We start from the raw sequence: 16,404 nt of genomic DNA, 5'->3' as shown, positions 1-16,404 counted from the left end.
TCAAAAAAACAAATTAATAAACAAATAAAAAATAATCTCCAATATATATATATATATACATATTTTTTTTTTTATTTGTTTATTTTTAAATGAACACATTTTAAAAAATGGTCTCATATATATATATCATCTCTAATATATATTATTGTTTATAATATATTTTTATATATTTATATATACATAAATAAACAAATAAAAAAATTTTCTCCAATATATATATATATATATGAACAAATTAAAAATCGTCTCTAATATATATAATAAAATAAAATTAAAAAATCATTAAATTTAATATATATATATATATATATATATATATATATATATATATTGTTGCCCAAAAGTGCCCCATATTGTAAGATTCACCATCAAAGTAGTACTGATATATTATTGTGTTACTGAGATGCAGTCTTTTAAAATCTATATAACTTTTTAGCACATCTAATTTTGTTGATTTACTCAAATATCAACATGGCCTTGGCCCTGGTCTGCAAAAATCCCGCTTCGACTTTCGACCACTACCCAAAATACAGCCTCACATGACGTCTTGAATTTTGATTGGCCAAAAGCCTTAATACTCGTCTCTGATTGGCAAACAATCACTGCCAGTCATTTTAAAGGCGTGGCCTTTGTTACGTCACGGAGAAACGCACAGGCAGTCCTTGGTCCTCAGTTCAGTGAAGTGTCAACCGAGCCGGTTTCCTCTCTTGTATATTACCGGTTAAAAAAAAACAACAAAACTTCACCGGTGACACAAAAGTCTAGCGGGGACCGAAATGGATGATTCATCGGAGCAAACGCGGCCTTTTTTGAGAACGGTAAGTACCCGCACACACTGCATGGATAACTGCTAACTTATGGGCACGTTTGTCTGTTTCTTTGTCCGCCTTTGCCTTGTGTTTGTCCGGCAGCTGGTTAAGCACAAGGGATGCTTTGGAGTCAAATTCAACGAGTTTTTTTATTGCTAGCCGGCTACAAGTTTCTTGTTTTGAAGCGTGGCATGGTTTCAAAAGTTTATTATTTTTATTTTTTAACGCTGCTCTATTAACGAGAGTTGTGTTTTTCATTATAAAAACGTATTTTTTTCATCAGCGAGTAGCTAATAGTTAGCCGAGAATGATAAGCTAGTTTAGGTTGTGTTTGACATTTTAAAAGTCGTTTTAGCTGTTAAACACGAATGTAATTGTTTGTTCATTCTGTGCTATTGAAAGGTATATTAAAAGTACCAGCGCACTACTTTAACTTTTATCGCTATTAGAGCTACTTTTGAGTAAAAGAAAGGAGAGCTAGCAACATTTAAATTGTACTATACGCTCACTATTCAACGTGGACATTTTCCTATATGATATGTTATGGTCATTTAACGTTAAATAGCGGCATTCAAGACATGACTTGAACAGGATCAAATAGATTAAATCGATAACCTGTAACCGCCGATAACTGTTTATTTGTTTGTTTTTTGGCAATAGCCAAAAAGAGATGATGATTAAACTCTCCACTAAGGCATTGCCTACACTGTTGCCAACTTTTCAGTAAGAAAATTAGTTATTGGATGTCGTAGACGTGGCTGTATTACGTCATAGTCTAATTTGCATATGATGTAGTAAAATGCTGTCGGAAAAACACAACCTGTGGGAGAGTCAAAACAAGTGAGTAAAAACACCTAATTACCGTCAGAATTATTGATTAATGTTTTCATCATTTAAAATTGGCTATAATTTCATAAAAATAAAATAACTAAAATAGCTACAATTGTGTTTACCTTAATCAGCGCCTCTCAAAGTTCTCCCATCACAAATGAGAATTTTTACATTAATTAAAATTAAAAAACGTAAATTATATTAGGGTAAAAATTAAAATAAAAAAAACAAATTTAAACTATATTAGGAAAGCAGGAAGTGAACAAATGCAACAGTTACTGATTGTAAAAGTACCAGATGGATGGGGTAGGATTTAATAAGCTTTGCTTCTTCCTACTCCTTTTGGACATGTGGAACTGTGAACTGATTATGGGATGCATTCAATTGTAATCTGATGCATGTTCAAAGGAAATAAAACCATTACTATTAGCAATACAGTCGGCTAATCAATGATTTACATTTCCCGGAAGAATTGTAAGCTCATCCATTTTATTTTGCTAATGAAGAATAGCAATAGACTAACGATGAAATATAAACACACATCCATTTTTATACAGGCTTTCAGAAGATTAAGAAACATTCGCGTTTTGGATATAAAAGATTGTGAGCTCGCTGCATCACGGCTCGGTATCTGACTGATTTCCTACCGACTTGTGTCTGTCTTTGACTTGTTGCTAATATACACTAACTAGAAAATGTACGCAAACCGAGGAAAAAAATTGGTAAGATTAACGGGAAAAACACACTAACCAGGACGTATGCTAACTGAGGTGTGTATGTCGTAAAAGTTGCATGATTTGAAATGTCTAACTGCTCATTGCAGAATCAGGCTTTTCCTTGATGCACTGCAAAAAATAACTGACTGGCATATGTTAGCGTGACAGCTAAGGTGCAGTAGCGTTATTGACGTTGTTCCGCAGGGCAGTGGAGAAAACTTTCGATGCACGTAAAGCACGTCCGTCAGTACATTGGCTATATCCGGTTTCATTATATCCAAGTCATAAAATACACACACCAGGTAGGTCTGCTAGCTTATCGGAATGGTAATGAAATTTGCGAGGAGAAAAATTGATAAATGATATACACACACGCAGAAGAGCATGGTGAACTTGAGTGGGAACAACCAAACCCTTCTTGAACCCGGTGACCCCTCCCAGCAGTTAACCGTAAGTGACATATTGGGCTCATGTCCGTCAAACAAATCCAAAAAAGAAACAGGTTGCGGTGCTAAGTTTAAAGCTCTCGACTGGATCTAAATGCTTAGTGTTGGGTTGCCCGCTGCTATGTGTCCCGTCTATGACGCTACCTACTTATTTGTGCATGTGCTTACTGCTGAGGAAACACGATCCTTTGCCGCTCAATGAAAGGCGACCACGACATCACTTCCTACGTATTCCCCACAGCCATGGAAGTCCAAGGGTTTACAGCTGGAATCGGATGCTAAATAATTTTGAGTTTATTTTTGGGCAGAATTTTTCATACAGACTGAAGGTTCCGGAATGTCTTTTAACTTGGACAACCGTTATTAACGTCTCGTTGGTTATGATTTACCGTATCAGGCAGCATAATAGGATATGTTTGAACTTTCCAACTAGGGATGGGACCGATTCTATCCAGTGTCGGTATCGGGTTCCAATGCTAGCGTAACTCTCATTCCGTAGATTGGTGATATTTTTCTAGCCTCATTTGCAGATATTTTGTCGTGATTGCATGTTAAAGTAAACAGACCTCCGGTATCTGGCATGATGTCTTCTTTTCACCTTTTGACTTTTTGGATTGTCTAACAACATAAGACAAATAAAAGATATGTAAGATACATAGGTAGCATCATTATACCTAAAGATGGCTTTCCTTCCTTTTTCCTACCACTGGATGCATTTTCACAAATGACAGTGTTGTGCAAAATAAGACAAATAGTTCATTATGCAACACAAGTACTCGAAAAGATGCCAAAGGTTCCATGTGAGTGAAAGTTAACTAAGAAATATACAAACAAGTGCCAATACGTTTTTTTTTCATTCATCCGTTTTCTACCGCTTATCCTCACGAGGGTTGTGTGGGGGTGCTGGAGCCTATCCCAGCTGTTCCGCCGGGTACTCCAGTTTCCTCCCACATTCCAAAAACATGCTAGGTTAATTGGCAACTCCAAATTGTCCATAGGTATGAATGTGAGTGTGAATGCATGTTGCATGTTCTCCCCGTGCATGCGTGGGTTTTCTCCAGGTACTGCGGTTTCCTCCCTCGTTCCAAAACCATGTCTACTATAGAAAACATGTCCATGTCTATTAGTTTATTATGCTTGCAAAAAAACACTAAACTCATCACACAGTAACTTAACACTCCAAAGGTGTACCTAAAAATATACAAAGTACCACCAATATGAGTTTTGGAAGTTTCCCATTCTGCATTGTGTCTGAGCAAAGCAGTTCATTGGAGAACATGCGGCATAGAAAGTGGTTAGTGCGCAGGCCACACAGCGAGGAGACCCGAGTTCAATTCCACTCTCGGCCATCTCTGTGTGGAGTTTGCATGTTCTCCCCGTGCATGCGTGGGTTTTCTCCGGGTTCTCCGGTTTCCTCCCAAATTCCAAAAATATGCTAAGTGTGAATGTCTTACTGAGAACAAACACTTTGCTAATAGCACTCAATTCATCACGCTGCAACTTAATACTCAAAAGGTGTATAAACAACTGTGATTGGCTGGCGACCAGTCCAGGGTGTACCCCGCCTCTCGCCCGAAGACAGCTGGGATAGGCTCCAGCACCCTTTGCGACCCTTGTGAGGAAAAGCAGTAGAAAATGAATGAATGAATGATTGAACCAGTGACATACAGTAAGTCCATATGGTGTTTTTTGGTATAAGGTATCCATTATGAACCCCAGAGACTCCTCTTTCGTCATCGCCGCTTGTATAAACCTTTTGTCGTTTAAAAATGTACAAAGGGAGAGAGGAAGCTTTTCATTGAATTCCAGGCGACACATTTGAATGTCAATGCCAGCAGCTTGTCGCCTTCCGGTGGTAGTATCTTCATGAATACATTCCTATCTTCAGTTCAAAGCCCCCCTGTCCGAAGAATGCCAAGCTAACACGTGTGCTTGTTTCCATTTATCTGTGTTGGGGTGGGGGGGTGGATTGGTTTTCATTTGTGACCTGAATACCTCAGCGGGTGAACATTTGCATGTGTGCGCCATGCCCCCAACCTGTGTGTGTGTGTATATATGCCTTCCATGTGTTGTGCGTTTTTATAGCTCTTGGCCGGAGCAAATAAAATATTCATGGTGCCATGGTGGGATTGGCTGGCGAGCAAAGAGCGCGCTGACAACGGGGGTAGAGTCGTCGTTCCCTCCCTTCCTTTTTTCTCGCCGTATAAAGACACCAGCAGAAGGAAGAGAGGGGACAGACTGTGATGTGATTGTGTCTCCGTTTGGTGCTCGGCACGTTTTTTTCACGTGAGGTTAGGAAAAAAACCGGAAACTGGCAAATGTCCTTGCCTGTCTTTTCTTAGGATCTAAATGGACAAACCGAGCGAAGGGAAACATGCGCTCACGGTAGGTTCCTGTGTTTTGTACGTATGCCAACAATATATCCCATCATATCATGTCATGGTACATGCAGTGTTTGAGTTTTTGTTTTTTTTTTCTCATCCTAACATAGAACAGAACGTTCCTCGCTATTTAACAGAGCAGCTGCTCATTCATTGCGGTGTGGTAGAAGAAGAAAAAGGGAGGTTTTAGAAAGTCAAATCCAAGGTGAAAGAGAGGGCGATTAGGCTGTTGCCTCAGTCATTCATTGCGCCCTGAAATGGGAGTTTTTTTTTTTTTTAATCTCAAGGAGTGAAGATAAGAAACCGGCAGAGACCGTCATGGCTGCTTGAAGCAGCGGGACAAGGAGAAAAGGGAGAAATAGAGCAGGGTGTCAGGGTATAGAGGTGGGCGAAAATGGGTCCCCCCCCAAAGTAGCTGAATACAATGAAGGTGGTGCAGGGTGTTTGAACTGTCTGGGGTTAGAGTCTTCAGGCCTACTATGAGCATTGATGGTTGGAATTGTCCACCTTGCAGAGGAACTTTCATCATGGTGCAGTAATGGTTATATTTCATTTGAACATGCATCAGATTACAATTGAATGCATCCCATAATCAGTTCACAGTTCCACATGTTCAAAAGGAGTAGGAAGAAGCAAAGCTTATTAAATCCTACCCCTCCATCTGGTACTTTTACAATCAGTAACTGTTACATTTGTTCACTTCCTGCTTTCCTAATATAGTTTAAGTTTTTTTTAAAGACATTTTTTGTAATAAAAATGATTATTAAATTATTAAAAATTACTATTATTATTAATATATTTTATTATTATTAAATAAATTATTATTTATAAAATTATTTTAAATTATTTTATTTTTGTCACCTACCAAAGTATGAGGTGATATGACCATCGAATGACATAATGGGTACTATAGTAACTATCAATATAGTGATATATATACAGCACATCATGACTGGTTCATTGCATTTGTTCACTTCCTGCTTTCCTAATATAGTTTAAGTTTGTTTTTTTTTAATTTTTTTAAATTGTAATTTTTATCCTAAAAAATTAAGAATTTTAACACTGTGCTCAGGCTGAAATATTGCATGCTAACCTTTTGATTATGGGTTTGTTTACTTTTCCAAGCTAACACAGCTCTTTTCATTGCACCCATGTGGCAGAAAGATTTAATTACGTACATTTGCTTGGACATATTTTTGCCATTATTCATTATTATGATGGCTTTTCACTATTTCTCTTTGTATTGATTGGAGTGAAAGCTAACACGTCTGTTTTTTTATTGGTATATTTTATAGACATACAATCAAACACAAGAATATTCATCCAGACAATACATTCGTCATGTGATTCTGTTGTTTGTTTTTGACTATTTTTTAAGACAGTATGTGTACTTCCACCAGTGTAGTGGGTTACAAGTGGTGCTCCCAACTCCCTTGAGATCACTAACCAAATCCTCCATCGTAATTCTGGGTGTGTCCCTCACCTTTCTCACAATCATTCTTGCTCCACAAGTTGTAAGAAACGTTATCCTTGTATTGCTCCGGCTCACCCCGTTACCCTAATGAAGACAAACGGAATAGAAAATGAATGAATGCTGTATTCGACGTGAATTGCAACTTCGACCTCAACGCTTCCTGTAGTACAGCAAACAGTGTAGCCACCCACTTCGAGTGCGTGTTTATGAGTACCTTGCACAAAGAGTTACCAGCATACTTGTACTTAGACAAGTGCGTCATTAACAAAAAAAAATGCACACTATACATTGTTAGTATGTGTACAAATAACATTCTAAGAAGATTAAAAATAAGACCTCAGATGTTTTTCTTACCAAGCTTTATGTTCTGTTAGTAAGCATTTGTTTCATGTGATTTTCACAAAGGAAAAATACAACAATGGGGGGGTTGACAAACTTACAGGAACTTGGTAATGGTAATGGTTTTATTTCATTTGAGCATCAGATTACAATTGAATGCATCACATAATCAGTTCACAGTTCCACATGTCCAAAAGGAGGAGGAAGAAGCAAAGCTTATTAAATCCTACCCCTCCATCTGGTACTTTTACAATCAGTAACTGTTACATTTGTTCACTTCCTGCTTTCCTAATATAGTTTAAGTAATTTTTTAAATTAATTTTTTAACTTTATTTTATTATATTAAATTATATATATTGAATTAAATATTGAATATGTTTTATTTATTTATTTTTTATTTTTTGTCCCATACTGAAGTACGAGGTGATATGAGCATCCAATGACATAATGGGTACCATAGTAAGTGTCAATATAGTGATTATATTATTTTTATATTATAATTATATTAGGAAAGCAGAAAGTGAACAAATGTAAGTTTGGGGTTTTTTTTTGTTTTTAAATTTTTTTTATTTAAATTTTATTTTTTATCGTAATATAATTTAAGATTTTAATTTTCGTCCCGGACCAAAGTACAAGGTAATATGAGCATCCAATGACATAATGGGTACCATAGTAAGTGTCAATATAGTGATATATATAGCACATCATGACTGGTTCAAGACTCTTCATCCTTGTATTTAGCAAACATCAACTGCTTGTATTAGTTTCTTGAATTGGCTCATCGTTGTGCATTGTTTGAGGTCCTTACTCAATCCATCCCATAGTTTGATTCCACATACTGAAATGCTATGGCTTTTTAACGTAGTCCTAGCATATAAGTGTTTCAAATGTAGTTCTAGATACACATAATATCTGTTTTTGTGCTTTGAGCCTTAAAGTCACTCTTTCACAATGTTATGTTTTTTTATTTAATAGGAACAGATGAGGTAACTTTTAGTCTCCATTAGTCAGGTTGGCTTTCACTGGTAGGGTAATAACACCAGTTGTGAAAGAAACAGTGTCCACTTTCATCAGAGAAATGCAAATACACACACACGCACACACACACACATGCGTCCCCATCCAGATGGCCTAATCTAACAATAGAGTGATTATGGTAATATATGTGGCCATCTCAAAGTCATTGAAGGCATGTTCATGATCAGGAAGGAAACACGGGAAGCAAGACATGCTTTTCCATTACGCTAAAATATCCAAGTTGTCAGTGAAGGTGACTCGCTTGCGGAGGCCAAGACACGAGGCGAGGTGATGTCATGAATGTATCGTGTATCTTTTCATTATGTGCCTTCATCACCTTTTGTTTGACCCACCTTTCCGTCAGGCACAAATACTCCTTTGTGATTGACGGCAGGAACAGAAAGGATTCTTATATTCGCTGACCACGGTTGGTCAGTTAGGCTAGATGCTAGCGCATTTCCCAAAGCCATCATCGCAATGAACATTACTTATTTTTGCAGTACTAAAACGCACACCTCACTGTTATATACAATAAGCTTCAATTGCGCAATACTGGACTCATGTGCAATAAGATTCATTCATTCAAGTAAAACCCGGGTACAATACTGAATACTTTTGTTTACTGAAATTCCACATTTTGGTTACTGCAATTCTACACCTTTTTACTGTATAGGTTGTTGTTTTTGATGTACATATACATCGGTCGAGTGGTTAGCGCGCAGACCTCACGGCGAGAAACAAACAGCCAAAACAAAACTCAATTGACGAGACATCGAAAAAGACAGGAGGTCATTACTGAACGTGGCCATAATCATCACGCAGCAACTTAACACGTAACAATTATTAACTCTAAACATGTATTTTGAACAACTGGTTTTAAAAAAAGGGTCGAGTGGTTAGCGCGCAGACCTCACAGCTAGGAGACCGGGGTTCAATTCCACCCTCGGCCATCTCTGTGTGGAGTTTGCATGTTCTCCGGTTTTCCTCCTACATTCCAAAAACATGCTAGGTTAATCGGCGACTCCAAATTGTCCATAGGTATGAATGTGAGTGTGAATGGTTGTTTGTCTACTATATGTGCCCTGTGATTGGCTGGGGTGTACCCCGCCTCTCGCCCGAAGACAGCTGGGATAGATACTTTCTACAAAATGCACCGTGGAGTTGCACTCATAATTTCATTGTATGCAATACAATGACAATAAAGGCGATTCTGATTCATGATCCCTGAGAAACCTTTAACATGAACATTAATCAAACGTCATAATTTTTTCTGGGTACATGATACCATAGAGCATCCATATCAAACTTGCGCGGGCCGCACTAACATTAAACTTTCATATCAAGGCGGGGGCCTCAAACTAGTGTCCTGCGGGCCACGTATGGCCTGCGGGCCGCGTGTTTGAGACCCCTGTTTTAGACCATAAAAAGTCGCCTTTTTGAAAAATAGTATCTAGGTGGATCTGAATACAACTATAGCGACAAAGTCGCAAAGTTAGCAACACCGATCCTTTCTACTTATTCTTTTCCCGACCACGTGTGTATGACGTGTGTTACGGAGGCGGAGTTACGATGGCGGTCTTGTTGATGTTGACAATTCCCATCTTCATGAAAGCACCGTGCCGTGGGAGTGATTGGTGGATGTACGCGTATGTGAGCGGATATAAGCGTAATACCTAGAAGCAATGGAGAAATGTGTGTGTGTGGCACTGCTTGTTGGTGTGTTAAGGTCCTCGTAAACGACTTGCCGCGTGTATTCTTAATTCAGTCCATTCTTATCAACCAGTGGTCTGTGCCAACGTTAGGTCACTGTCAGCCTGTGGTATTTATAAACCCGTGTGACTGTGTCTCAAATAGGCTCTTCCTCGCTGGTCTCAATACATCATGCTTTGCAGTAACATGCATTGATCATACAAGGAACACTTTTTTTTTTTTTTTTTTTTACACCCGAGGGTATTCCAGTGGTGTATAAGTTTAGAAGCGTTTGTTTTTAATCCATGGTGTTATTTTGTAGGGGTGTGTATTGGCAAGAATCTGGCGATATGATACGTATCACGATACTAGGCTCGCGATACGATATATCCTGGTAACTGTTAACAAGACGATATTTTTTTTTTCTTGGCGTTAATGATTATTTACAGGAAAAACTGAATTACATCAGCAATATGCACTTACTAAACACGTTTTTATTCCATTAGAACAGTATGTTATGCTGTATCACATCAAAATAAACTAAAATAAATTTGGATAAAGCTTTAACATCCAGCTTTAAATTTACAAAAAAAACATAAAAAAACAAATAAATTAAATTATGTCTCAGGATCCTGCTCAAATGTTCACATTCTATTAGCTGTGAAAAATATACAGTCCCTGACTTATCCACCAACTGTTTTTGGTGGCCCACCACAAATACATTTGGACCGACACAGACTTTGGCGCTACATTTCTGTACCGTCTTCTCTCAAAATACTGTAATATCCTGCTTGGTGAGAACATGTTCCTGCTCTTGAGTTTATTCGAATGATGCTCCATTCCTTTGCCGCCCGTGTTGTTTTGTCACCAATGCATCCAATCTCATCCAAGCCGTTACTATGACAACAATGGCATCTGTATTTTTTTTCTTAAAACTCTTGTCTTTCCCAGGGTCTAGACGAGGAGGCAATAGTGGACCATGGAAAGACCAGCTTCTCCACTCACACAAACTATGAAAAGGACGAGTTAGAAAGTAAGTCTTAAGCCACAATGGCATCCTTTTGTTGATTATGTGAGTTCTGGATATTACAGTCGTTTTATCATTATGATTTTGTTTTATTCCATGGCATCACTGATGTTCATGGCAAAACAATTTAACAATCAGAAATCACTCCACACTCTTTATTGCTCTCTGGTTCTACCATATCTTACTCATTGTGTGTAAATATGGGCTAATAACTATAAAAGTAATCTTCACTCGCTAAATGTACTGCAAAAAAGGTCAGTAAGGATAATTCATAATGACGCCTACGGAGAACATACTAACTCCTTATTTCTAAAATCACAAATACTTCAACTTGCTGATATAGTTCATCTTCAAACAGCTAAAATAATGCATAAGGCTAAAAATAACCAATTAGCTAAAATATCACCTTGTACTTCGGTATGTGACAAAATTAAAGTTAAAATTAAAATTAAAATTGGTAGAAAATGAATGAATTAAAATTGGTAGAAAATGAATGAATGAATAAAAATTAAAATTGGTAGAAAATGAATGAATGAATGAATTAAAATTGGTAGAAAATGAATGAATGAATTACAATTGGTAGAAAATGAATGAATGAATGAATAAAAATTAAAATTGGTAGAAAATGAATGAATGAATTAAAATTAAAATGGGTAGAAAATTAATGAATGAATTACAATTGGTAGAAAACGAATGAATGAATGAATGAATAAAAATTAAAATTGGTAGAAAATGAATGAATTAATTAAAATTAAAATGGGTAGAAAATGAATGAATGAATTAAAATTAAAATTGGTAGAAAATGAATGAATGAATTAAAATTGGTAGACAATGAATGAATTAAAATTAAATTTGGTAGAAAATGAATGAATTAATTAAATTAAAATTGGTAGACAATGAATGAATTAAAATTAAAATTGGTAAACAATGAATGAATGAATGAATGAATTAAAATTGGTAGAAAATGAATGAATGAATTACAATTGGTAGAAAATGAATGAATTAATTACAATTGGTAGAAAATGAATGAATTAATGAATAAAAATTTAAATTAGTAGAAAATGAATGAATTAATTAAAATTAAAATGGGTAGAGAATGAATGAATTACAATTGGTAGAAAATGAATGAATGAATGAATGAATAAAACTTAAAATTGGTAGAAAATGAATGAATGAATTAAAATTAAATTGGGTAGAAAATGAATGAATGAATGAATTAAAATTAAAATTGGTTGAAAATGAATTAAAATTAAAATTGGTAGAAAATGAATGAATGAATTAAAATTGGTAGACAATGAATGAATTAAAATTAAATTTGGTAGAGAATGAATGAATTAAATTAAAATTGGTAGACAATGAATGAATTAGAATTAAAATTGGTAAACAATGAATGAATTAAAATTAAAATTGGTTGTGAATGAATGAATGAATGAATTAAAATTGGTTGTGAATGAATGAATGAATGAATGAATTAAAATTAAAATTGGTAGAAAATGAATGAATGAATTAAAGTTAAAATCGGTAGAAAATGAATGAATGAATGAATTAAAATTAAATAAACAAACTTGTATATTAGTGTGTATGTGTGTATATATATATATATATATATATATATATATATATATTATAGTATAGTATATTAGGATACAAATTTAAATTAAAAAACAAAAAAACCCCAAACTTAAATTATATTAGGAAAGCAGGAAGTGAACAACATCTTCATGTTCATAACATCTCCTTCACTGTCAGTTATGTTATGAAGGCACAAAGTCTTTGTGCAAGTTACATCTTTTTTTTTTTTTTAAGTGAACGCCCGCCAGCGTGACTCGTTGTCCTTGGAAACCCGCAACCAACCATCTGTGGTGGCAGTAGTAGTGTAGTAGCTTGTATATTTGTTCATATAACGCAAATAAAACAATGAACAACGTCGTGTCCGTCTTCTTTCTTGTGCAATACACTCCCTGCGCTGTACAAGTGCTGGTTACATGATGAGGCGTTCAAGTGCACTGCGTAACTGAGTATCTTTAAGGCAAAACCCTTTTCATATTTGTTCATCTTTTGGGTTTTTGAATGATGGTCCAACACCTAATCCCCCTCCCTGTGATGCAAATGTCGTTTTTTTTTTTTGTTCCTATAGTTGATCCTTCATGCTATTTTACATTTATTCCCCTCAGGCCACAGAGCGGTGTACGTAGGTGTTCATGTTCCTCTTGGAAGGGAAAACAAGCGAAGGCATCGTCACCGAGGACACAAACACCACAGAAAACGAAGGGATAAAGATTCGGACGACGGAAAGGAAAATGACAGAGAATCTCCCACTTATGGTGAAAACCAAAGCTTTATATGTGTCATTTCTACACGAACACTTTGAAAAACAAATATAGGTTCCCAAAGTAATAATAATAATGTCATGAGAAGAAAGTAAAAATATTATGGAAATAATATTTACGAGAAGTTGGAATTTTTTAGATTTTTACAAGAATAAAATCAAAATATTCAAAGAAAAAGGTTGCAATTTTATGAGAATTAACTTCAAATAATATGAAAAAAAAAATGAAATGATATGAAAAAGTTTTCATTTTTTGGAAAATTAGTTTGGAGAAAAATGTATATTATTATGGGAAAAAATTAAAATTTTTAAATTCCAATTTTTAAATTACAGTTTTTAATTACAATTTTTAAATTAAAAAAAATTAAAAAATTAAAACAAAAAAATGTAAGACCCAGGTCCCCAATTACAGTAAGCACTCAAAGATAGATGGATGGTCAGTGCTTGTGATCGCGTTTAGGCCAGCGGTGAAGTCCTTGCTGGCCCTGACCGACTACCATATCAGCCAATCAATAAGGATTTTTCTCACATAAACTCAATAATGTGAATAATTTTGGTAGTCACATAAACCCAGATCTATCTTAAATGCTGTGAATCAGTTGGATCAAGCTTATACATTAAAAATGCTTGTTCAAATCCTGGTTCTTAGATTAATTTCATTAAGAATCAACTTCATTTTATGAAGTATTGTGCACATAAGTCTGAAAGGCTTAAGTCCCAAATACCTTTCTGAAGTCTTAATTCCATTCTCATGTTGGCATGAGAATGGAATTAAAGTACAACGTGTTCACACGGTCAAACGTGGTATGTATGGAAAACGCTGCCTTCTTGGCACAAGTCCAGATCCAAATGTCAGAAAGAACACCTTTTTAATTATATAAACTATGTGTACTTTTTGTGGTTTTGTTTTGTATATTAAAATGTTTGCTGCATATTATATAAGGTGCAAAAAAAGGTCAGTAAGGATAATTCATCATGGCGCCTACAGAGAACATACTAACTCCTTATTTCTAAAATCACAAATACTTCAACTTGCTGATATAGTTCATCTTCAAACAGCTAAAATAATGCACAAGGCTAAAAATAACCAATTACCTAAAAATGTCATCCAATACTCCAATATTCCAATACTTCCTCAAATACAAGGATGAAGTATATATCACTATATTGACAGTAACTATGGCACCCATTATGCCATTGTATGGTCATATCACCTCGTACTTCGATTAAAATTAAAATTAAAATGTCAAAAAACTACCACTTCCACACAGAATGGGAGGAGGTCTGACTCCATACACTTTAGAGAGACTTTAAAGAGACTTTATCTCCAGGGCCTCTAATGTGGAATGTCCCTCTGATGTATTTGTTCCTGATCCTATCCATCCTGGTCACTCCCAATGTGAACCTCAGCATCCTCATCTCTGACATGTCCCAACCATCTCAGTCTGGCCTCTCTAACTTTATCTCCAAGGCCTCTAACATGGAATGTCCCGTTTCTGATCCGATCCATCCTGGTCACTCTCAATGAGAACCTCAGCATCCTCATCTCTGACATGTCAGTGAGACAGTGAGACATACAGTGAGACATACAGAGATTTCAAATTTAAATTCAAATATATAAAACGAATAATAGATGCGAATAAAGAGGACAGCAAGATGAATTTAAATTTAAATATAATTTAAGTTTGTTTAATTTTAAAATTAAAATTAAAATTTGAATATAATTTAAGTTTGTTTAATTTTAAGTTTGAATTTAAATTTAAATGAACTTAAATTATATTTAAATTTTAAAATTCGTCTTGCTGTCCTCTTTATTCGCATCTATTATTCGTTTTATATTTGTTTATACATATATTTGAATTTGAATTTAAACAAACTTCAATTATTTTAGGATAAAAATTAAAATTAAACAAACTTAAATTATATTTAAATTTTTATTTTCAAATTTGTCTCGCTGTCCTCTTTATTCACATCTATTATTCGTTTATATATATATTTAAACTTGAACAAACTTAAATTATTTTAGGATAAAACTTAAACTTAAATTCAAATTTAAACAAACTTAAATTATTTTAGGATTAAAATTAAACATACTTAAATTATATTAGGATAAAAATTAAAATTAATTTTTTAAAAATAAATTAACTTAAACTATATTAGGAAAGCAGGAAGTGAACAAATGTAACAGTTACTGATTGTAAAAGTACCAGATGGTGGGGTAGGATTTAATAAGCTTTGCTTCTTCCTGTGAACTGATTATGGGATGCATTCAATTGTAATCTGATGCATGTTCAAATGAAATAAAACCATTACCATTATACCCTCTACTATTTGCTTGAAGTAGAAGCAACTGTATCACACTAGTTGTCCTTTTCTACAACAGATACTCCATCCCAGCGGGTCCAGTTCATTCTGGGCATGGAGGACGACGACTTGGAGCATGTCCCCCATGACCTCTTCACTGAGTTGGATGAGCTCTCCTTCAGAGATGGCCGAGCCACTGAATGGAGGGAAACTGCCAGGTCAGGCTAAATACGCCGATCGATCAGTGTTTACTTTGCACTTATACAGATGTTTTTGCCACATAGGAATGTGCAGGTTTTCAAATTTTGTAGTTGCTAGCATTTTTAATGTGTTTAATTTATGACTTTAGACAAAATATGGCAGTTTTTTGACAACTTAAATTACACATCACAGTATCTTATTTTGCACAAACCCTGTTTTTTTTGGTGAAATTTTCAACCCGGCGTTAATTAAAGACAATTTAGAATGAATGCAAATCATGAAAGTCTGTAATGGGACCAAAATTAATTTAGACGTTGAAGCACCAATTTATGGTAATGGTTTTATTTCATTTGAACATGCATCAGATTACAATTGAATGCATCCCATAATCAGTTCACAGTTCCACATGTCCAAAAGGAGTAGGAAGAAGCAAAGCTTATTAAATCCTACCCCTTCATCTGGTACTTTTACAATCAGTAACTGTTACATTTGTTCACTTCCTGCTTTCCTAATATAATTTGTTTTTTTTTTGGTGTTTTAATTTTTATTTTTATCCAAATATATTTAATTAGATTTAATTAAAATAAACATTTTTGATTTAATTTAAATTTTAATTTTATACATATTTCTCCTCTCTTGTAGAGAAGTATTGGATGACATTTTTAGCTAATTGGTTATTTTTAGCCTTATGCATTATTTTAGCTGTTTGAAGATGAACTATATCAGCAAGTTGAAGTATTTGTGATTTTAGAAATAAGGAGTTAGTATGTTCTCTGTAGGCGGCATGATGAATTATCCTTACTGACCTTTTTTTGCAGTACATTTAGCTAGTGAAGATTGC

At 35.0% G+C, this 16,404-nt stretch overlaps 1 protein-coding gene across 2 annotated transcripts in view; it reads left to right on the top strand.

The window, feature by feature from the left end:
* Positions 1–635: 635 nt before the first annotated feature.
* Positions 636–16,404, top strand: part of LOC131102318 (sodium bicarbonate cotransporter 3-like) — a 52,043-nt gene continuing 36,274 nt past the window's right edge. For both annotated transcript variants that reach the window (XM_058047884.2, XM_058047885.2), the window contains exons 1-4: positions 636–818; positions 10,654–10,735; positions 12,904–13,053; positions 15,442–15,580. In XM_058047884.2, the coding sequence (XP_057903867.2) occupies positions 777–818; positions 10,654–10,735; positions 12,904–13,053; positions 15,442–15,580 (413 nt within the window). In that variant the 5' untranslated portion in view covers positions 636–776. The remainder of the gene's footprint in view (positions 819–10,653; positions 10,736–12,903; positions 13,054–15,441; positions 15,581–16,404) is intronic.

The sequence above is a fragment of the Doryrhamphus excisus genome, linkage group LG7, assembly GCF_037039965.1.
Source record: "Doryrhamphus excisus strain RoL-2023G ecotype Guam linkage group LG7, RoL_Dexc_Guam_v1.1, whole genome shotgun sequence".
Taxonomy (NCBI): Eukaryota; Metazoa; Chordata; class Actinopteri; order Syngnathiformes; family Syngnathidae; genus Doryrhamphus; species Doryrhamphus excisus.
This window is presented reverse-complemented; position numbering and strand designations above follow the sequence as displayed.